The sequence below is a fragment of the Hyperoodon ampullatus genome, assembly GCF_949752795.1.
Source record: "Hyperoodon ampullatus genome assembly, chromosome: 14".
NCBI classification, from domain to species: Eukaryota; Metazoa; Chordata; class Mammalia; order Artiodactyla; family Ziphiidae; genus Hyperoodon; species Hyperoodon ampullatus.
This window is the reverse complement of record NC_136927.1, coordinates 1,469,125-1,492,060: the sequence shown is the minus strand read 5'-3', so window position 1 is coordinate 1,492,060 and position 22,936 is coordinate 1,469,125. Positions and strand designations below refer to the sequence as shown.

The window sequence follows — 22,936 nt, the reverse complement described above, 5'->3', positions numbered from 1 at the left end:
TTTTTCATATGCTGCTTGGTTTCGAATTGTGTCCTGGACATTTTGAACATTTTCAGGTCTTTGTGAAGTTCTGGAGAACGTACATCCTGTGGGTCTGGGTTTCAGCAGGCATCTGCCAGGTGGGCCCGTCAGCAGCTCCCGCCACCTTCCAAGGGCTGTGCTTCTACTGTCAGTTCAGTTTCAGAGCCGTTGCTGTGCGCCTCTCAGCCGTTAGGTCCTGGGCAGTGGTCTGGCCCACAGTGCAGGCCTCACGGCCCTTCAGGGTCAGAGCCCCACACGCCCAGCTCAGAGGTGCCTTTTGGGGTCTGCGTGGCACAGTGGAACGTGGAATTCCCTCTCCCTCAGCTCCGACGTTCCCCGGTTCCCTAGGGCCCCCTTCACAGGCCCCTGGGCAGACGTTCAGGCCTTTGCGTCCCTGCCCTGCCAGGCCCTTCCCACGACCACAGCAGTGTCCATGGCCACCGCCAGCTGTGGGGGGGACAGAGAGGAGGGCAGTGGGGATGCCCCCCTCTCCTGGGGCCACAGCCCTGCGCATAGAGAGAGGGCCCTCCCTCGAGGGTCTTGGCACCTGTCCGGTCACAGCTGCGCCTCCGCAAGATGGCCTGGTGCGGGACAGGACACGCTGAGCACAGCCAGGAGAGCGGCCTCCTCCCACTTCCTTCTCGGGCCAGAAAGCAAGGCTTCTCCCCACTCTCTCTGCATCCAGACCGAGTGGAACCAGTGTCCAAACAACGACCACCACCACCTCAGGACACTCAAAACTATAAAACTCACCCCATATGCAGTAGATAGTTGGAATAGTCCTGTAACTACTGAGCAAATCGAATCCATGATCACAAAGCTTTCAAAAAACCAACCTTCACTGGTGAACTCTACCTAACGGTTAAAGAAGAATTAACACCAGTTTGTACAGTCTCTTCCAGAAAATTTAATAGAGAGCACTTTTCAACTCCTTTTATGAAGCCAATATTACTCTAATTTCAAAATCAGTGACAAGACAAAGAACAAAACCTACAGGGATTTATTTGTTTGTTCCAGGAATGCAGGGCTGATTCAGCCTTCAAATGTCAGTTGATATAATCCACCAAATCAGCAGGATCAAATCACTTGGTGGAGTGAAAACATTTGACAAAACTCAATACTGATAAAAACCCAGCAAACTAGGAAAAGAGGGGAAGTTCCTCAACCAGATGCAGCTCGGCCACAAACCCTCCATCTGACATCACACTTACGGTCAGAGTCAGAGCTTTTCTCCTAAGGTCGGAAATAAGGCAGCGATGTCCACTCTCACCACCCTGATTAGATGCACTGCACGTCCCAGACAGAGCAGTAAGGCAAGGGAGGGCATGCGGAACTTTTCCTCTTTGCAGGTGACACGTTTGTCTACATAGAAAATCCCAAGAAGTTAACGAAACAAAACAAAACTAACTAACGCAGTGAGTTCAGCGTTGATTTTTGTGTATTGATCTTGTATCCTGCAACCTTGCTGAATTCACTTTATATATGATATGTGTGTGTATAATATGTATATGGTATATACTAGCAGTGAACATGTGGAAACTGAAATCTAAGACATTATACCATTCCTAGTCACTCTCCCCAAAACGAAATTCCTAGGTATAATTCTAACAAAACACGTAAAAGAGCTATATACTGAAAATGACAGAACATTGATTAAGAAGTCAAAGGATTTCTAAAGAAATGGAGAGACACCACGTTCACGGGTGACGGACGTGCCGTTGTGAAGCTGTCCTTTCTGCCCAAGCTGGTTCAGAGCTGCGGTTAATACAGGGAAGTCAGCTCTGGGTCGGCGACGCTGGGGTTCTGCTCCTTCTGCGGTCTGCCTGTACTTCTGTGTCTCTGGGTGGCGATCGGCTGTCGCCTGCTTCCCTCCAGGTGGATCAGTGCCTTTGTGAAAGGCCGGGTGGATTTACTTTCTTCATCCTTCCCCAGACCTGGGGCCTGTGACTCTTTAGCAGGATCACTCATAGTCACCAAAAGCTGTAAACCACGCAAATGTCCTTTAACCGGTGAACAGATCAACCGCCTGGTGCAGCCGCCCGTCCCGCCGCTCAGCATTGAAATAGCCAACAACCAACGTGCTGGTCTCCGTAAACGGTCTGAGAGAAGCCCCAAGGTCCCAGGGTGCGGGGCTCTAAGGGTAGACGTGCTGGACGGGGAAGGGAGCAAGTCAGAGACGAACCACTGGCCCTGGGGGCTGGGCTGGGGGGTGCCAGTGGCAGAGAAGTGCTCGGGGTGGTGGGCTGTCCCGAGTCTCAGTGGTGGGGCCGTCACACACATCGGCACCTGGGTTAAACCTTGCAGAATGTCCACCCCAAATGTCAGGGTTATGCATGTTTAAAATCTTTTAATATAAAGGGCATCTCACTTAATTACTAATAAGGGAGAATATTTTATTTCCTCTTTCCTGAAAGGTCTCGTCATGATCAGAGCTCCTTCACCTCTTTTTTTATTCAGTTTGCATAGAAGCTTAACTTCTCTTTCTTCTTTGTGATTATTTTGTATAGAAAGTTTTAACTTATTTTGGAATCTCATCTATTTATTCCATTTAAGCTTAGAAAGTTCTTTAGTGATTTGATAAATAGTTCTATTTTCTTCTGTGATTTTTTTTTTTTTTTGGCTTATGTTTTATATTTAAAAATCTAATCTACTTGGAACTTACTTCGGTACATGGTGTATGGTCAAGATTTAAATTGATTTTTCCCCAGGTCACTAGACAGTTGCTGTAGTGAGTGCCATTTACCAGATAATCGTTCCTTGCCCTGTAGTTTGTAATGTATCCCTGTCTGTTTCCATGGTTTCTGTTTTTTTATTCCATTTTTCTGTTCCATATTTTTAGTAATTATAACTGAAATTATGTTTGAGTATCTGGTGTAGAACATGGCATTTCCCCTATTTTCCCCTCATTTAGATTTTCTTACCTGTTTGTTATTCTAAATGAATTTCAAAGTGCTTTGTCAAGTTCAAGAAAAAGCCGTTGAGGATTTGGTTTTTCTTGACACTGCATTAAAGGTATAAATTACTTTGGTAGGAGAATTTAAAGCTTCGTCGCATCCTGTGTCTCTGGGTAGGTGAGGAGAGCATCAGGCCTGTGGAGCAAAGAGGGGCCCCAGGCAGGGCCCCCCCTTCTCGGCCAGGGGTCGGGGTGCTCCGAGCCCCTCTGCTGGCACCCGTCCCGCCCCGGCCACCGGCCGCTGCTGGGCTGGGTGTAGAAACACGGGACCCAGGCCACCTTCCTCCACCTGGTGGGCCTGTGAGTCTACCTGGTGCTCTGGGTGCTGTTCCCCCCGCCCCGGGGCCCAGGCCCCTCCACCCTCCTCCCGCTCTCAGGGTTCTCCCGTGGTCGCCTCTGCGTTGCTTCCAGTACACAGCCGTGTGCGGCGGGGGGAGTGGGGAAAGAGCCTTCGCTGCCTGCCCGGTGTAGACAGAACCCCTCGCGTCTCCTTTGAACAAGGTCCCCGTGACCCTGCCCTTCAGCCCGGGCTCGGGGCCCTGGGTCCCGGTCTCCCCCAACTCCTGCATCCAAGATTGCTCCGCCCCAACCCTGCTTCCCACCTGCCAGACGGCTCACGACCCCGTGTCCCCGTGGGGAGGTTGGCCACCTGTCAGCAGCAGGGGGGCCTCGGTGCCAGGGTGAGGAAACAGCAGTGCGGGGGCCTAGGGTGCACGGCCCTCTGACTCTGGGCGCTGCTCTGCGGGGCTGTGGTCCAGCTGTGTGCCCGCCTCGCCCAGCGCCGGCCCTAAGGTGTTGACGGGCGGACAGACAGACAGATAGATGGACACAATGTGAGGGAGGTTTCCATCCCCTGGGGTAGTTGGAACCCTTAGCTTCGTGAATTTCTTTTTGTTCATTTAAGTGAATTTTTGGTCCCAGAGGAAAGGGCCTCTTGAGCCGGTGAGGGAGGAGCTGCCGTAGCTTCCTGGCAGCTGTCCTGGCTTCGCAGGTCCCGAGTCTCGGCTGGTGAGAGGCAGAACCGGCTACGCTCGCTCCCGGAAGGCCCGCTGCAGGCCCCGCTGTGTGACGGGGCCAGTGTCTGCCACCCCTCAGCCCCCTCGGCTCTGAGCTGAGGCTGGTCACCCTTCCAGGCCGTCGTGACTGCATCCCCGGAGCACAGAGCCCACGGGGACCAGTGACGATGGTGACAGCTGCCATCCTCCAGCCCCATCGACCCGGCCGCGCAAGAGCCTGCCAGGCAGAATCTCCTCTGTCTGGAGAGACAGGAATGGCCCGAGAGTCCTTGGCCCGGCAGCTGCCCCGACTCAGTCACAGAAGGTGACCAGCGGCTCAGGCTAAAGCGTCCACTTCGGAGACGGGACCTGAGCCCCAGAGAAGACCGTGGAAGCTGAGGATGGACGTCGCCAGGTGGCCCGGGCGGCGGAGGTCTTGGATTCCAGCCCCACTGCACCACCTGGGCAGGGCACGGCCCTCCTCAGTGCCGTGGGCCCGTGAGCCAGAGGGGAGAGGGTCTGCACAGACTCCCCCAAGAGTGAGCAGGGGCAGGCGCTGTCCTCGCTGGTGGGTCAGAGCGGAGGCACGTCGGCCTGAGGGAGGTGCCACCGCGGCTTCGAGCGCCTGGAGCTGCTGCGCAGTTGGCACCGTCTGCAACGTGTCTCCTGCGGAGCCCGAGACGCCCCAGGGCAGGTGGGGGGCCGTGTTCTCGGCCGGCCCCGGGCCAGCCTCGAGGCCACTCCGATGTCCGCAGAGCCCCTGTAGCCCCAGAGAGGAAATGAGAGGGGAAGGTGGGCCCGGTCAGCCCGCTGGGGTGGGTGCGAGGCCGGGGTGCCAGGGCGAGGCCCCTCCTCGGCTGCTTCCAGGCAGTGCGCTTTGTTGCAAACCGGTTGGCATTTTAGTCACTGTGTCCCTGGCCATTCCCTCTCCGCACTGTTTGTTTATTCTCGGTGTCAGGTAATAAAGGGCAACACCATCAATTAGGCGTTTAATTGGAGTTGTAAAGAAGGCGTGTAATTTAATCTCCGGGTTTGCAGACAGTCGAGCAGAGGAAGGGGCGGGCCCGCCCCCGCCCCCGCCCCCGCCCCCGCCCCGCTCTCTGCCTCGCCTGTTCCACACTAACCGTCCCGGTGACCCCGCCGCTTGGACTTGGGACCGCCGTGTCCTGGGCCCCGGGCAGACCTGACACAGCCTAGTCACCAGCCCACCAACATGCCCCACCCAGCCCTCCTCTCCACCGCTTCGGGGACAGAGACAACGGCCGGGGCAAGGCCGCCCACTCAGGAGACCAGAGGGTGGGAGCGTCCCTGGCAGAAGCGGCCCCACTGGGCCTCTGTCTAGAGAAGAGCTGTGTCTGCAGCATCAGTGGGGTCCCCGTGCGTCCCTGTCGGGCTCCCAGCTCTCAGTGTGACACCCCCCACTTGGTGTCCCTTGGGCATCGCAGAATTAGCGCGTTGGGAACTGAAGTCCCCAGACTACAGTGAGATCCTGCACACACACCAATCAGAACCGCCCAGATCCAGACGGTGACGACAGCATAGGCTGGTGATGGTGTGGAGCGGCAGGAACCCTCATCCGTGGCTGGTGGGGATGCAGAATGGCACCGCCGCTTTGGGCGCCAGCTTGGTGGCTTCTTACCAAACTGCCATATGATCCAGCAGTCACTCTCCTTAGCATTTACCCAAAGGAGTGGAAAACTTAGGCGTCCACACGAAAACCTGTAACTGCCAAAACCTGGAAGCAACCGAGATGGCCTTCAGTAGGTGACCAGATAAATAAACTGCAGTCCATCCAGGCAATGCAATGTTATTCTCGCTAAAAAGAAAGGAGCTATCAAGTCATGAAGAAGATGGAGGAAACTTACATGCATGTCACTAAGCGAAAGAAGCCAGTCTGGTATGACTGCAACTATGTGACAGTCTGGAGGGGGCAGAGCTGTGGAGACAGGAGGGAGATGAGTGGTGGCCCGGGCTGGGGGGGCGGGGTAGGTGGAGCGCAGGGGAGTTCTAGGGCAGTGCAGCTGTTCTGTGTGACATTGCGGTGGCGAGTGCATGTATTACACGTCTGTCCAAACCCATCGGAGGTGCAACACCCAGAGTGAGCAGTAATGCCAACTATGTACTGGGGTGATCTGTGCTGAGTCAGGGTAGGTTCATCGGCTGTAACAAATGCACCCCTTCTGCCGGGAGGCCTGTGTGTTGGTTTTGGGGTAAATCTTTGTAGCTTCTGCTCAATTTTGCTGTGAACCTAACACTCCTCTAATAGTCTCTAAAAAAAAAAACGAAAAAAAAGAAAACCTAAACTCCCAACCTTCACCTGTTTTGCGTGTACGGTTACTTTTAGTAAATGTACCGTGTTGTGCAGCCGTCCCTACAGTCTAACTTTGGAACATTTCTGTCAGCCCAGAAGGATCCCTTTTCCCGTTCGCAGTCAGTGTCTGCTCCCCCTGCAGCCCTGTCAGCCGCTGACCCGCCTTTTGTCTGTGGATGGGTCCTTTCTGGACACCTCACAGAACGGGGGTCCCGCAGCACATGGGCGTCTGTGTCTGGCTCCACCGCCTGGTCCTCCCTGTCGCGTCATTTCTCCGTGTCATGGGCAGCGCTCCTCTGCATACGTGCGCTGTGGTGTGTGTCCCTAGTCAGCTGGTGCCCACGTGGGTTGTTCCCACTCCTGGGCTGCTGGGAACATTTGGACCCGAGTCTGTGTGTGGTCGTAGGTTTACGTTCCTCTTGGGTGGCATGGAGTTGCTGGATTCTGTGGTAGATTTAGGTTTAACTCTGAGAAACTGCCAAGTGGTCTTCCAAGGTGGCTGTGCCGGTTTGCGTGCCCCACGTGCGTGTTCCTGAGTGCTTCTGTGCTTCCTAACGTCCGTTCCTCCCCGACTGATTAGAGCGTTGTCACGGGTGTGAGTGGCATCTCGGTGTGGCCGCGTTTCCCTAGAGACTGGCGACGCCCCGCACATTTTCACCTGCTCACCGGCCATCTGTGCATCTTCCCTGGTGAAACGTCTATGGGAATCTTTGGCCCATTTTCCAACTAGATTGTTTTCTTCTAATCATTTTCTTAATGCTGCCTTTCGATACGCACAAGTTTTTTATTTTGATGAAGCCTGATCTGTCCATTTTTTCTTCTGTGCTTAGCGCTTTGTTTGTCCTGAGAGATCTTTGCTTCCCCCAAGGCTGTGATCTCCTGCTTTCTCCTAGAGGCTTTTACGTGAAGACCTACGGTCCCGTCAGTGAGTTTGCACACGTGTTGTGAGGGGGCAGGGCTCGTCTTCCCACCCGGGTGTCCGGGGATCGCTTTGAGAATCAGTCGCCGGGCTCAGCTTTGGTCTAGAGTCTCTGCCACGCGGCCCATCTGCTGCGTCTGCGCCAATACCTGCCACCTTGACGGCGTGAGGCCCCCAACCTCACTGTTCTTTTTGGAGACTGTTGCATCTCCAGGTACGTTTCTGGGTCGGGGGCCTCCCTTGCTTTTCTTGGACGGTCCGAGCACAGTCCCACCTCAGGACCTTTGCACTCGCTGTTCCTCTCCTGGGCAGCCCCTCGTGCACTCCCTGGCTCCCCTTCTGGGTGAGGTGCCCCTGGCTTGTCCTCATGGCTGCCCCTCTGCCTGCTTTCTTGTTCTCCATGGTGCTTACCGCCTTCTGGAATACCGCCTGTCTTACCTCTTTACATTGTTTTTATCTGTGTCCCTGGTTGGAATGTAATTTCCATCAGGGCTAGGTTTTTACCTGTTTGTCCAGACTGTGTCCTCTGAGCCTAGAGTGCTGCCCAGTACACGGGACACCCTGGGGTGACTGGCCGAGCACTGCCGGGTACACGGTGCACCGTGGGGTGACCGGCAGCTGTTCCTAAAGTTCTGGTGCCGGGGCTGCTCCCATCATTTGCTGCTGCTGCTGGCAGGGAAAGCGCGGCCCCAGAAATGCAGAGGTCTGGCTGTCCCAAGCCTCCCAGGTCAGCGCCCTATGGCCGCCGTGACAAGTCACCACTCACTGCGTGGCTTAAAGCAACACAGACGTGTGATCTGACGGTTCTGGGGTCTGAAGTCTCACTGGGCTAAAACCGACAGGGCTGTGTCCCTCCCAGAGGCTCTGGGGAGAGCCCGTTTCCTGCTGATTCTGGCCCGGTGGGGGTCTACAGGGGGGCTCCGAAAGCCCTGCCGGCCTTGGGGGGCCCCCGGGAGGATCTCCCTCCCCCCTTCACCTTGCTGTGCTGGATGTTTGTGGGTGCTGGTGAGGCCATGGCTCTTCGTGGTCGGTGGGGGCGCCTCTGGAGAGGTGGGAACTGGGCAAAGGTGGAAGGAGAAGACGGGGGTGGGTGGGATGGCTGCATTGGCGGCATCTTCTGAATTCCGGTGGGGGAGCCACGGGCTGTCACAGGGTTAGTTGTCGGGCAAAGCCCCACGCCCTGCTCCAGGAGCGAATTCACACAACCTGGCTTCTGGTCCTGGCTCTGCCACCAACAGCTGTGTGTCCTCAGGCAAGCCACTTGATGTCTCTGAGCCTCGGCTTCCTCCTCGGGCAGAGGCTGACGCTGAGCCTGCACCGCCTGCTGCGCTGGGCAGTTGTGAATTATGAAATGGGGCCCTGTGTGCTGGGACACCAGGGCCGCTGCCAGGCTAGAGAGGGGCAGGAGGGCCCCCCTGTCCTTGATGGTGAAGTGTGAACCACCCCGGGGAACCTCCTTCTGCGCCCTCCAGGCTGGGCATGTGTGTCTGGCACGTTACTTCTTACGGGCAGAGCCCAGGCACTTTTCGTTGATTCACTCCCCATCCCGGACCCTGTCTTCCTGGGAGACATTCTCCCAGGCCTGGCTCTGCCGGGAAGCCTGCATCCTTGCCCCTCTGCATCCCTCGGGGCTGCCTGCCCTGTCCCCGTGTGCCCCGGCCACCCCTCCTTCCAGAGCCCACGGCCAAGCGGGTCCTGAGGTCCTCTTTCTTTATCTCCTGCCATCCGAGGAAGTCATCCCAGTTCGGATCTGAGGCCTCGCTGCACACAGTAGCAGGTTTTAATAGACTGCCGCAGCTCCAAAGGAGGGAAAGGGAGAAGATGTAGAACCTTGTCTTGCCGAAAGCAGACAGATTGACTCGAAAATGACTCAGTCAATAAAAGATGAGCTCTGAAAAGGCTTCCCTCTCTGAGAGGAAGCTCGCCTTCCAGGGAATTCGTTTTCTGTGAGCCCCCTGTCAGGAATTAATAATACATGCAGTGCGCAGAGTGGAGACAGCACTAGAGCCTCCTGCAAACATGTCCCTGTGCTCCGTCCCCACCCCGAGCCAGCAGGCGGGGCCCCACGTACTCCTGCTCACCAGAAACCTCCGCCTCTGCCCAGGTGGCCCCTGGCAGCCCCCCTGCAGGGGCACATGGAAGTTGTCAGCCACGTGTTCAACAGCAGGGTTCTCCGGTTCCGTCTCGGGGTCTGTGATGCACCGTAGCTGTCATGTGCCTCTCCTCTGGGTGGTTTCTGGCTCCGGCATGTGTGTGAACGTGTGTGGATGCGTGTGCGTGCACACGTGTGCATGTATGAGTACACACGTGTGAGCGTGTGAGCGCAGCTTCAGGTGGTTTGCCTTTGATGGCCTGAGCCTCAGTTTCCCCATCCGTGAAGTGGGGACGCACGTGGTGATAATTTCGTAGGGTCATCCCAAAGCCTAAGATGAGCAAGCGCGTGCAGAGTGAATCACATCCGCACTGGACAAGCGTCTCCCATTCCTGCCGCCCAGGCAGCCATAAGCCGTGCAGCCCAGGTCCCCGCCCTTGTCGGGGTGCTTCAGTCGGGAGAAATGGGTGGTCAGCACCCAAGCAGGTGCATAAGTAACGTCAGAGGGTCGTGAGTTCCATGAAGATACCAAACACGGGGCTCCCCGGGGCCCTGCTGGTGGCCTGGGCAGGAGGCCAGCCTTTGTGACCGAGGTGGTGCCCAGTGTTCAGGGTGGTTCCTCACAGCGGTGCTGGCACTGCCCGGGGGCCTTTGGGGGCCGGTCCCAACCTGAAGGCCTGGCTTGAAATCCCGCTTCTCTGCTCTCTGGCTGGGTGACGTCAAGCCGGGCACTGACCTTCTCTGGGCCTTTCCCCATGTCTGTGCCCCACCCAGGGCTGTTCTGAGCCCAGGTAAGCACCAAGCTGTGACCTTCCATCCAGGCTCAGCTGGTCCTCCACTCCCAAAAGAGCCAGCGAGGCAGGGGGACGGGCCATCCTCTGGGGCCTTGGCTGCTGTGTCTCAGCAGTGGGGGAGGGAGTCTTCTGAGAACACGGTGTCACGTCAGCGCTGCCTGTCCCCGCAGGACTCTCCCACCCCATGATCTGGTGGGCTGTAATTGCGGGTGTCTTTTCAGATCATTTCTGTGCAAGGTGACAAGCTGCTTGCGCGAGTGAGCAGTTAATCACACAGAGATCTCCGGCCGAAAGCCGGCACTGTGCTTACCAGGGCGGCCGTCTGCCAGGCAGCCTGGCGGCGGGCACACGCGCTGCTCATCTGCATGTAATTCCAGGGCTAGCGTCTCCTCTCTTGTGTGAAACGTGCAATTTCCGGCCCAGCGGGGAGCACGGGCTCGCGATGGAGAGACTGTTCTGGGCCGTCTGGCTGCAGGCAGTTCAAACACAGCCGTCCCTCTGGCGGCAGGAGGCTCTGGCCAGCGGATGTCAGGGTCCTGGGCCCCTGTCACTGAAGCCGGCTGCGGGGGACGGTGGTGCCCCGCCGTGCCCTTTCTCGGAAAGGCCTCCTTGCTGAGCGCTGCGGGGGGAGGGGAGCCGGGGACCACGGAGCTGCCCGGCCGGCTGGCCCTGGGCCCCTCGGCGCCTGCCAGCCACGCGGGCTCCTCCCCTCCCCTCTCCTCTCCCAGAAGTGGGTCTGGGACGGGAGGCGGCGTCCAGGAGGACGGGCAGGAGGCTCGGGCCACGTCGGGCGGCAGCGCAGCTCTGCTGTGAAGGTGGCCCACCACCTCCTCCCTCCAGGTGGCCAGCCGGGCCAGGGCTCTCACCCAGCCACAGTCCTGCAGTGCCGGCTCCCACGGTGGCTAATAAAATTGCATCAACATTTGATGTCTAATTATTAAATACTTAAAAATGTAAAACTGAAATAGTTTAGAAGTTACCAGACGTGGATAATTCAGCCCTGGCAGCGTGGCCCCGCTCTGGGCCTGAGCAGAACCAGTGATGCTCACTGCCTGCTGCCTGCCAGGGGGCCCGGGCTGCTTCCCAAGGGGCCCGTCAGGCGGCCGGCTCCTCCACCCGGGGAAGCGAGTGGCCAAGGGCGCCTGAGGCAGCACCTGTGGGCGGGCTGCATGGCTCAGCACAGCGCCTCTTTCATCCAGGTCAGCCTGGGCTCTGTGAGAAGGGTCTGCGTCGCCCCGACACTCCTGGGGGTGCTCCCGTCCTGGGGCAGGGCCCCTCCCTGGCCTCTGTTTGCCCGCAGGGACCGACTCCCAAGCACCCCGCTGCTACGTGGGGACGCGTTTTGCCCGCACCCCCTCGCAGCCTTCTCCCACCCCAGTGCCCCACCTCCAGCAGCTGTGGGGTCCCGCGCGGCCTTGCTGTCCAGCCCCCTGGCTCCGCTCCGCCTGTGCGCCCGTGGTCCCCCCCTCCTTCCCCCTCAGCGCCAGCACCAGCACCTTAAGGCCCAACTCGGGACCTGATCCCACACCCACCATCCTCCAGGGCCCGGAGCTCACCCAGGAACCTGGCCGCACCCCTGCCTTCTCAGTATTCCCACAGCCAGTCTCCTGTTGGGACCCAGCATTGGCCTCAGGAACACCCGAGGCCCATGGGCCCAGAGTCACCCGCTGGCTCACCTTTGGCAAGGTTGTTGATGCGCTGTTGGCTGCCAGGGTCCCAGGAGAGCAGCAGGGCCGTGGCCGCGGCGCCAAGGTCCAGCAGAGGCAGCAGGAAGCACTGGTCCCGAGGGTGGACCAGCCTCGGTCTCCCCATCACGGAAGCAGTAGCTCATCCATCCTCCTTGTGGACGTGCTGAGGAAACGGAGGCCGCGGAGGACGAGCCTGGTGAGCGTCCGGAGGTGGGCCGCCACCACTCCCACCGTGGCTGCCCCTGCCGTGCACCGAAGACCCCTTCAGGCTGCGGGGACGGGGTGTGCGTGAACACGAGAGCCGGGGTGCCCGGAGACCAGAGAGCAGAGGGCGGGGGTCGGAGGCACCCCGACCGCCTCCGTGGCCTGGAGCAGAGCTGGGAGCTGGCGGTCCTGGCTCTCGGGAGAGCGGCCAGTACGCCCCCCGCCAGGCGCCCGGCCGGTCCCAGAGTCCTTCCTCTTGCCGTGCACCACGTTGGGAAGCAGCCGCCGGCCCAGCCTGGGCTCAGAGGGCTGCTCTTCCCAATGGGGATGCGTTCGTCCTTTTGTCGTTTTTTTTAAAAGAACCTGAAAATCTCAGCATTGCCTAAGTGTTTTTTATTCACTTTTCAGAAAGAAAAATGACTCTGTCCCAAGTCCCCAGAGGACAGTTTCAGAAGCTCCTAGCTCCTGATTTCCAGCCTCTTAAACAGCATTACTGCAGGAGCCCAGCCTAGGTGCGCAGCCCGCAGGGGCCTGGTCCTCAGCCAGCACAAGGCTGTTCCCTGTGCCTATGACTGGGCTGGTCCCGGCTCCCCTGCTGTGGCATCTGCCCACCACTGGGGGTCCATTTATGGACTCATCCAGGGAGGCCGGGGGGGGTCCAGTCTCAGCACCAGCCACTCTTGGTGACATCAGTGCCCCTACCTGGCCTGGGCCCCCCAGGCTGCCTTGGGCTTTCATCACTCATCATCTCAGGGACGAAAGCCCTTTTGGAGCCCCTGTGGTCACCACGTGCCTTTGTCATGACCGTGGTCAGCCGCGGCGAGAACAGGCGTGGGCGGGAGGGGCGGAGGGAGGATACCCTGCCTTCTGCCTCGATGCTGAGGGTTTTCCTCCCTGGGACGTGAGGAAGCTGACACTGCGGTGGCCTTTCCTCCCTGGCCACCAAGGGGCTGGGAAGGTCCCTTTCATGGTAATGAGAAGCCAGGTGCTGACTGTGGACTTGGAGCGGGGCAGACGCAGCCCCGCCCGCTCCCCCAGGCCTGGTACCCGGTGTCTGAACGCTGTGTGCACGTGACTCTCGGGTCCTCAGGCGGGCGAGGCGCTAGCTCTCTTGTGCACATGAGCGTGCACGGCCATACACATGGACACGCACACACGCATGTCCCTGCCTCACTATACCCTGTGTGGTTGTCTCCCCTTTGGTTGGATCAGTGTTCAGCACTTGGGATCCGCAGACTCTGTATGTGTTTCTTACGGCTGGAACGCGTGGCGTCTCGTTCCGTGGCCACAGCTCCCGTCCGGGGTGGCTGTCGTTTTGTCGTTCTGGCCACCACTCGCTGTCCACCTCGTTCTCTCGGCCCTGGTTCTCACCTGGACGTGTCTGATGCCTCTGGAACCCCTGGCCGAGCCGTCACTCAGCTCCTGGTGCTCCGAACCCAGCAGTCCGCCCGTCGGCTGGAGGCCTGCGCTCTCGTCCTGGGTTAGGGCCCGCTGGCGTGTTCTGAGCCATCGCCACGCTCTGTCTCTTGAGCCCGGGGAGACGCGGCCTTGGCCTCTGGAGGCTCTTGTGTGGTTTCCGTGATATTTTCTCTGTCCCGCCTTCTGTAATCTCTTCATGTAAGGTCCCTATTGGTTGGATGTTGGAGCTCCCAGAATCTCTTGTTTCTTCTCTTCTTTGCTGTTTTCCACCTCTGTTTCTGCATTTGTCTCTGGGAAGTGTCTTCTGCTGTGTCTCTGAGCCCCTCCGTGACGCCCACATGACCCCGACCCCAGCGTGGGGCGGCTCTTCTCTCTTCCCGCCAGGTTCGTAATGTCCTGTTCGTCCAGGCTGTTTGATTCTTTACGTTAGGAGCTTCCCGCTGCGTCTGGTGACCCCTGGTCTGTTTCTGTGGAGGACGCAGGCCGCTCTCCAGGGCTCGTCCGCAGCTCCGACCCCCCTCCCAGAAGGGCCACCGCCCAGCTGCTGGGGGGCAGGGGGTGCTCGGCAGGGAGCTCAGCCGCCAGACTTCCCTATTCCCCCACCCCCGCCAGGCGCAGAGAAATAACCGGCGAGGTCACTCCCTCTGGGCCGGCCCGGCCGTGGTGACAGAGGGCAGGGCGGGGGTGTGGGTCAGTGGGGTGGAGGAGGGCGGCCACAGGCGACTCCAGGCAGTGTCTTGCAGGTTGGCTTCTCAGGAAGCGAGCGTCTGAAAAGGGCCTGTGCGCGTGGGGTTGGACTCGGGTCTCCTCCCTGCGGCGGGGGGGGGGGTCTTCCCTGGGGCAGGAGGAGCCGGGGGTGACCCCTCGCACAGACCCTCAGACCCCCAGTTCCTCGGCCGCTCCCACTGCTGTGCTCCGACCGCCCCCCAGGGCTGCTGACCCGTCTGCCTGCGTCCCCGTCCACTTCTCCTCCTTGGAACGCGTGTCTCCCCTTGTCCACCGCTGTCTCCCCTCCCTCTCACGGCCTTTGCAGGAGGGAGAGCAAGGATGGACACACGTGCTCGCAGATAAACACATGCGTTCCACTCGCTGAGTCGGGGGCAGGGGCTTGCTCGTGTTTAAACTCCTTCAGGGTCGTCTTCTGGGGTGTGGTGGAGAGTTTGTGGAGAAGCGGTGTCTTCCACACCGCAGGCTCCTTGAGATGCCTGGGGACACGGTCATGGCCAGAGGACCTGGTCCTCCCTCCCGAGCTCGTAGCTGCTGGAGGAGGCGGACGTCGAGCAGAGAGTGTCTTAAAATACTCTGTTGTGCTACGATGACCACCATGATGGGAAAGGTGGCGCCCGCTGAGAACAAGGCAGGAGGCCACATCCCCTCCGTGGGGGATAGATGGGGATTAGTGCCCAGGTGGGAGAGGCCACCCAGGCGCCTGCCAAGGCCCTGAGGCGGGAGCAGGGTGGCACCTTTGGGGTGCAGCAGCCAGTGCGGGTGGACGTGGAGGGGCAGAGGCCGGGGGCTACGGTGGGGCTGTTAGGCCGCAGCTTCCCTTAGGAGCTCAGAGTCCTGTCCAGATGACTTGGGCCTCATGCAGGACAGGCTGGCCCTGGACCCCGGGCAGAGGGTGGAGAGTGAGCCCCGAGAACAGAGTGGCTGGCCTGGGCCGAGGCCCCTCAGAGCTCGGTGGCCGCAGCAGGAGGCCTCGGGCCTGGAGTCTGGCGACCCCGGGTTCCCGTCCCAGCTCTGCGCTCTCCCACGCCAGCTGCCTTCCCCACAGGGGGCTGGGCCTGCTGCAGCGGTGGGAGGGCGGGGGGCGGCACTGGCTGTGCTGTCAGAACCCTCTGGACTCTGACGTGGGTCAGGCCAGCCCGCCAGCAGGGAGCCGTGGCCTTGAGGGGTCCCAGGACGGAGGTGCTTGGAGCAGGCGGTGCTGCTGGAGGTCTGTCTGTCCACGGGGCACAGGAGCAGGATGGGCTGGCCAGACTGGCATAGGCCGCCCTGTGGGCACGGCTCAGGCCCCCTGGCAAGGGGGGACTCGGATGAGAGGACCGCTGGGCCTGCCCCTGAGAGCCTCGCTCACCTTTCAGAGCATCTCTGCGGCCGTCTTGTCTGCATGTGCATCTCGGCCCTCCTGGGGACAAACGGGGTGTAGTGGGCAGCGCTGGCTGTTGGCTTCGCCCCCCTCTGAAGGGTCTCCATCCCAGAGTATGGGCCAGCGAGCCGGAGTCTGACCAAGCGCAAGGGGAGCTGCTGCCGGGGCCGGGCCGCCCTCGGGACCCGAGAGCGGGAGCAGAGACCTTTTCGCCGCTGCCGCCTCCGCGCCCTGCCCTCTGCCTGCAGACTCACAGGAGGAAATTGAATGGCTGAGGCAGGTGCACTTTCAGTAAAACAGGCACAGCTGGGCTCTGCAGAGGCCCGGCGAGGCCGGCTGGCCGGCCGGCCGTCTGCCTGCCCCTCGTTTGCTGTGCCCACCCCCTCAGATAAACCAGTCTCCAGATTCGGGGCCGGGACCTGGATCTCCGGAGCCGTGTGCCCACGAACGCGTCTTCATCCTGGCAGCTCTGCTATCGGGTGCGGCGCTCTCTCTTACGTAATGGAGTGCAGTTTATTTTTGAGCTGCGCGCTTCCCGCGGAGCTTTCACAGCTGCCTCCTGCGATTCCAGGAGGGTTGGGGTGGATGACGAGGAGGCGTGGAGGTCAGAGCCATGCCAGGGCCTCTCAGACGCGGCTGGAGGGGGCCAGGGGCCTGGGCCGGAGAGCGGACGGCGCTGCCCCTTGACCTCCGCTCTGTCCCGCCTGCGCCCCGGGGCCCGTGCTCCACACCTGGGCTCCGGGTGGTCGAGTCCGCCCTCCCTGACGCCCACTTGTCCTCCGGCCTCCCTCCTCCCTCCCCAGGAACTTGCAGAGAGCCCCGAGAGGGGCCTGGGAGGGAGAGGGGCCTGTGGGCCGGGGGGTGGAAGGAGGTTCGGCTCAGAGGAGCGACGGCCAGCGGGCTGGGGGGCAAGATTCAAAGGGCAGGAGAGGCAAGAGAGGGCCCGGCCGAGTCTGGGCCGGTCACGGGGGCCTCAGGAACATCTCAGTGCCGACCGGCTCCCTGGGCTGGCGGGGAGGGCAGGGGAGAGGAGGGGAGGGGCCCTTGGCTGGGCCCAGGCGTGAGGCCGTTGGACCCCCGTGTCTGGTGACACCGTCCCCAGCACAGCCGAGTGGGCTGGGACGTACACACGGCAGTGAGGTCTGGGGTGGGTGGCCCGGGAGCTCAGCGGAGCCACGTGTCTGCTCTGCTGGCTCTGTCTGCCCGCGTGTGGCCATTGCCAGCAGGTCAGGTCCGAGGCTGGCCGCCAGGCCTTGATGTGACAGTTGTGACTGTGCCTGCCAGTGGGCGCAGATTGGGGTCACTGCAGGCTCCAGGAGCCTCTGGCCTCTGGGACCGCAGAGGAGCGTCTTGGGGGTGCCCTGCGCAGGCCTCCGTCCCACGAGGGGAAGCCTCAGCTCGCTCTGGGAGAGGCTGAATCAGAGCAATGCCACTTCCAAGGATGAAGGCCTATCTTTTACTTATTTAATCCAAACCACTTTGTGAGTTATTCATTCACATTTATGTAAGCGATTGAGCTACGAGGATCGTAGGAGGAGGGCAAGACACTGACTTTGCCCCAAATCAAAGTGGCGCTCATGATCCCTCCCCTGGACTTGCCGCTGGGCGGGCTTTGCTGGAAGCAGCACCCCTCCTGCCCCACGTGGACCGGGCCACCGGGGCCAGATGCCCTTGGCCTCTGGCAGCCCCTGTGACCTGGAGGAAGCCCCCGCAAGCCCCACATTCCGGCCCCGCCTCGTGGGCTCTGAGGGCCGCGCTGGGCACGGGGCGTGAAGTGCCTGCCAGGGTCCCAGTGCCGGCACGTGGCAGGTGCGCAGAGCATGGTCCCCGAGAGCGGCAGGTGGCACATATCCCCCGAGCGGGGAGGCCCTGTCTGTCTGTAGGAGTCTGTGAGCTGCGGAACAGGCGGCCTTTTATGCCTGAGGGCAGAGGGGATGCTCCCTTCTCCAAGGTCGGGCTGCATTTGTGACCAAACTTTAATTTTTCGCCATTGGGTCCCTCAGAGGTACTCAAGGCAGCACCGTCTGACACGGGACACGTCACCGCACGTGCTCGGTCAGTGAGTTTTTCCTCCTGCTGACACGTCCATCCTGGGTGGTCTGGCTGAGAGACAAGGGAAGAACCTGGGGTCAGAGCTGCCAGTTACCCTTTGGATCTCATAGTCCGATTACTCGATCGATCAAAGGCTCCGCACCCACGTCCCCGATGGAGCGGCTCTCAGCTCCGGAACGAGAGTGTCCGCAGGGCCGCTGGGCCGGGTGATGGATGGGGGCAGTCCGGGCAGGGCGTGCGGCAGGCGGCCGGCCAGCCAGAAGCACAGGCGCCGTGAAGAGGCTGCAGGGCGCAGTGCTAGCGTCAGAGCTGGGGGCAGCCGATACCAGGCTGCCCACAGAGCTGCAGGCTGTGTAGACAGGACCTGGGATGTGTGTGCAAAACCCTGGCCCGTTACAGAGTGTGTGAGAGGCAGGGTGGTAATGTCGTCGGGAGTTTGGTCCTGGGGGCCGACAGCCCCACCTCCGCCGTGGATCGGCGGCCAAGTCGTCCGTCGCTTGTGTGCATGCTTGTGAGCCGGAGAGACCCTGCACCCGCCTCGCGGCCACGTGGCGGCAGCAGAGCGTGTTGGGGCCTGTCGGGTAGCCGGACGGCCCCCCCGCCCCAGTCCTCAGCCTCCGGCCCTGTGGCGTCTAGCTTGATTGTCTAGAACGGGGCGGGGGGGGGTCTCTCTTGCCTGGAACGCAGGCTCCTTGCAAGTGACCCTGACTGCATCTGCTCGTCTTAAACTAGCACGAGACGCACTGGGTCCTGCGGGCCAGCGTGAGGAGGGAGGACGGTTGTCCCCACCACGGGGCGGGAAGAGCAGGGCTCACACCAGGCTGGCGGCTCGAGGCTGGGGTTTTCCACACCCCCTGGGCGGCTCCAGGTGGGACCACCAGGAAGCACCTGGCCTCGGAGGCAACTCGTGTGCGCTGAGTGGAGCCGCCTCGCTACTTAACCGGGGGATGAATCAGGGTTTAATTACCGGGAAGGCACCTTGGGTGGAGGATTTGTGGGAATTGCCGTGTGCCTTCCCGATGGCTTCACACAGCTGGTTTCTCCCCGTGCGGCTGTACACCTGGCAGGGGCAGCAAGTGGGCCTGAGGGTGTCTGTCCTGAGCCACCCAGTTAGTACAGGGCTGGGGGGTAAGGGATGGTGGGCCCAGGGGTGCCCTCGCAGACCCCACCACCCAGGGAGCCTGTCTTCTCCCAGCGGTCTGGCCTCTCGGTGGCCAGCGGGGAACCCCAGGCAGCGTGGTCCACATCTCCAGGTGACCTCCACTCTCGCGGCCCCCCTGCCCCGCTGCCTCTCAGCTGGCTGGACATGCAGCCCCGGCAAGGACTCGGCTGCAGACAGGGAAGCGTTTGTCGACTCGTCTGGTTGGTGCGGGCAGACCGAGGGCCGCAGTCTTGGGTTGAGGGTCCCCGTCTGTGCCCCAGCCTGGAGGAGAGGGCTGAGCCCGGGCTGCTTCCCGGCTTGTCCTCCCCGTCAGGAGCCGCGTGCAGCCTCCTCGCCCCTCCGCCGGCGCCCTCTGCCCCTCTGTGTCTGTCCTTCCGAGACTGGCTGGGGAGCTGACTGCCTCTCTCTCCCCCCTCAGAGCTGAAGAAGCAGGTGGAGAGCGCGGAGCTGAAGAACCAGCGGCTGAAGGAGGTCTTCCAGACCAAGATCCAGGAGTTCCGGAAGGTGTGCTACACGCTGACGGGCTACCAGGTGGACATCACCACGGAGAACCAGTACCGGCTGACCTCCATGTACGCCGAGCACAAGACCGACTGCCTCATCTTCAAGGTAGGACGCGGCTACACACAGCCGTGTGCACAGGACGCCGACTGTCCCCCCGACAGGCAGCCGGCCTCCCCGAGCTTGACACCGCAGCCCTGACCCCTGCAGGAGGCGTCCGCCCCCAGGCCACGCATGGCCCTCCTCCCTCGGCGTTGGCCCCGTCCCTTGGGGGCAGGAGGGCTCCAGCGTCAGCAGTGCCCACGGGAGGGCTGAGTAACGGGGTGAAAGTGAGGATCGGGCCAGGGAGGTGCCCCCGGCGCTGCCAGGCATGCAGCTGGACGACGGCAGACAGGCCGAGGGAGGAGAGCTGCCAGACCTGTGCCGCTCCCGCGGCCGAGGGCCGTCAGGCTGGGGGGTCCCCGGGGGAGCTTGCTGGGGCCGAGAGGATGGGTTTGGAGCTGTTGCACCTGATGGCGGGAACTCTCAGCAGAGCACTGACATCTCTACTTGCTGGTCCCCGAGAGCACTGAGTGCCAGACGGGAAGCACGCTGTCCACGGCTGCTGTCCGCCCGCCGGCTCCGGGCAGGTGCAGGGTGTGAGCCGAGGACGGGGAGCGAGCCAGAGAGAAGGCAAACAGGGCGGACGGGCCTCGCCGTGCAGGGCGCCAGCAGCCCGTGGGGGAGGGGAGGTGCTCTGAGCCGCCCCGGCCTGTGGCAGCTGTGACCCCCTTGGCCAGCTCACTGGACTCTGTGGGACTCGGGGCCCTTCCCACCCTGGCCCCGGGGCTCAGAAGGGCTTCCCTGGAGAGCCGAGCCTCCGTGGAAGGGTCTCGGGTGAGCTGGCGGGAGCAGAGGCCGGCCCCGCGCTGCATCCCAGCCCTGCCACCTGAGGCTGGCGCACAGGTCCCCGTGGCCGCGGATCGGGCTGGGGAAGGATCTCAGGTCATGGCGGTTGACTTTATTCTCCCAAAGGTGATTTTTCAGGCAGGAGGAGGGTTGAAGGCAGAGTTAGAAATAGCTGCGTGCTGTTGCAGGTGCGGGCCCGCGGGTGTGTGCTGGGGTGATGGAGGGTTTGGGCTCAGCCCCCGGGCTCTGCTCAAGGAGATGCGGCCCGGCCCCTGCTGCCGCGTGGGTGGGAGCTGCGTGCCGGAGCCGTTCCATTGAAGGGAAGGCAGGAGCTCAGCTCCAGCTTCTTCCCACAGGGCCTGGCCCCCTTCCTCCCTGCTTCCCCCGAGGAGCGGGGCTGGAGCCTTCAGAGTGTTCCTGGAAGGACTGTCCCGCGTGAGCCGGCAACCAGGACGCCTGTTGAGCTGAGCAGGTGGTTGGGAGTTTCCAGACGCTCCACGTGTGGGCAGGCCGTGTTCATGGCCTTGCTTCTCCTCCCTGCCGTCCTGTCTGCTGTGGTTCACAGGAATTTTCCTCCCCTCCCCTCTAAAGCCCCGGGGAAGGAGAGCGCCCCATGGCCAGAAGGAGGAGACTGACCCTAAGAACGGCCACAGGGCACAGCTCTGAGCCTGCGGTGCCCGGCGGGCAGTCGGGTTTGCTGGCCGCCCCCTCCTCCCTGCCTGGCCTTCCTCGGGGCCCGGCCTAACCCAGGGCCTTGCAGGATTGGACTCGGGCGACAGGCAAGATGCCAGACACAGATTCTAGAGTGTGTCACAGCGAGCTTGAGGCCGGCGTGGCCACTGTGCCTGTCTTCACTGCTGAGCTGGAGTTTCCAAATCTGTAAACCGGGGATGCGGTGGCATCCTCTTGCGGGGGCACACAGAAACCCGTAACCCTGTGAATGCACGGTGTGGCCGGGCCACCACCCTGCTCCTTGCCAGTCCTAGATTTACTCGCCCCGGTCTCCTGAGGCCTGAGCCTGCCTCGGCTCCCGCCGCAGTGAGGGCTGCGGGCAAGGAGGCCGGGCTTCGGCACGTGGCTGCCCCCAACTTGGTGTCCCCTCGGGGAATGGGCACGTGCTTTCCCCACGGGGCTGGTCCTGTGGGTCGTGGCCCCAGCGAGGTCTGGCTCATGTGAGGGCGCCAGTGCCCCTGGGGCCCTGCTGTGCCTTGCGCTGACCTGTGGCTCTGAGCCGCTGTCCAGGCCCTGCCGACCGCTGGTGTTCAGGGACGGGCACTCTCTCCGCTCACCGCCCAGAGCCGTAACCGGTGCAGACGTGGCACCGAGTCAGGAGATCCCCGAGGCTGGAGCTCCTTCCCGCGGGCACCGTCACCCAGAGTCACGGCCGTGAGTCCGGAGAGGCCCAGGCGGGGCCCTGCTCTCTGGGACACCAACAGGACCGGGGCCCAGGGACCCGGCGGGGAGGTGACCCCTTTCCCGTGCGCGTGCACCCGCCCGTGTGGAGGGGAGGTGGGGAGCGGAGCTGGGCCCCTGGGCCCTCCACGAGGGGGGGTGCCTTTGTTAGAAGTAACGAACCAGTACTGGTGTGTTATGACCGTAGAGTCCATGGTTCACCTCATGTTTCGTACGGTTCTGTGGCTTTTGACAAACGTGAGCTGTCACGTCCCACGGAACACTTGCATGCCCTAAACACCCCCAGCACCGTGGTCTCTCACTGTCTCCGTAGTTTTGCCTTTTCCAGAATGTAGTGGAGGCACACAGTCTGTGGCCTGCTCAGACTGGCTTCTTTACTTAGTGATTCACACTTGAGGCGCCTCCAAGGTCTTTTCTTGACTCGATGACTGATTTCTTTTCGCTCTGAGTAATTTTCCACTGTCTGGACGGACCGCAGTTCATCTGTACATCACCTGCCGAAGGACATCGTGGTCGTTTCCAGGCGTTAGCAGTTATGGGTAAAGCTGCCGTAAACAGCTTTAAAACCTTTTTTGGCCATTTAAACACGCAAGCTCATTCTTAGCTCGCAGGTGGTGCAGAAGCAGGCCGGGAGCTGGATTCGGCCCGCCGCCTGGGGCTTCCTGCCCTGGACACGCTGCTTCTCCACTCAGTGCTCCTTCCCTCCGACCCTCACAGCCCAGCTTGGGCGCGGCCTCCCGGAGAAGCAGAAGCCACCCTGGCTCCCTTCATCCTCCAAGCCTGGCCCCGATGAGAGCCCATCCTCGGGGCCAGGCCACTCCCAACACCTGCCAAGGAGCTGGTCTTGTTCGGGGCCTGGCCCCGGGTCCAGATTGGGCGACAGGTTCACGAGGGCCCAGGAGCAGGGTGCAGGGTGAGCGTGAGGCCGGAGAGCCTGCCCCGGTGGCCCCTCATCACATTTTGCTGTGGGTCATCCTGGGCAGTGCGTCTGCTCCTCCGTGCAGCCACCTCAGGGCCTGGCCCTCAGCCCCGTCCGCATCTGGTGTGGCCCAGGACTGGCAGTGGTCAGTGTCTGCCGGACGGAGATGACTTTTGGGGCATGGCTGTGAGGACGCCCCGTCAGGTCGTGGGACAGCACTGGACTCGGGGCCAGAGCCACGGAGCTGTGGCACCTTCACGTGGCTTCGTCCGTGTGCCGCCAGGGCGCTTGGACGTGTGTGTAGGGGACCCGGCGCTCAGACACGTACACCTTCCCCATCTGCTTCTGTCCGGTTGTGCCCAGTTCAGTGCACCTCCTGGGGGGCCCCACGGGCACCTGCTCCTGAGAAATCAAAATACAGGTTTGGGGGAGCGCCGAGGGGTGGAGTCCCTGAGCGGCTTTCTGAGGCTGCGAAGTACAGGTGGTAGGGAGGCGGCTGGGAGGGTCCCGACCCCC

At 61.4% G+C, this 22,936-nt stretch overlaps 1 protein-coding gene across 1 annotated transcript in view; it reads left to right on the top strand.

Moving 5' to 3' along the window:
• The window catches only part of MAD1L1 (mitotic arrest deficient 1 like 1), a 320,736-nt gene that overhangs the window by 266,358 nt on the left and 31,442 nt on the right, over positions 1-22,936 (top strand). Inside the window, exon 17 of the mRNA XM_079718283.1 lies at positions 19,118-19,308. Within this exon, the coding sequence (XP_079574409.1) occupies positions 19,118-19,308 (191 nt within the window). The remainder of the gene's footprint in view (positions 1-19,117; positions 19,309-22,936) is intronic.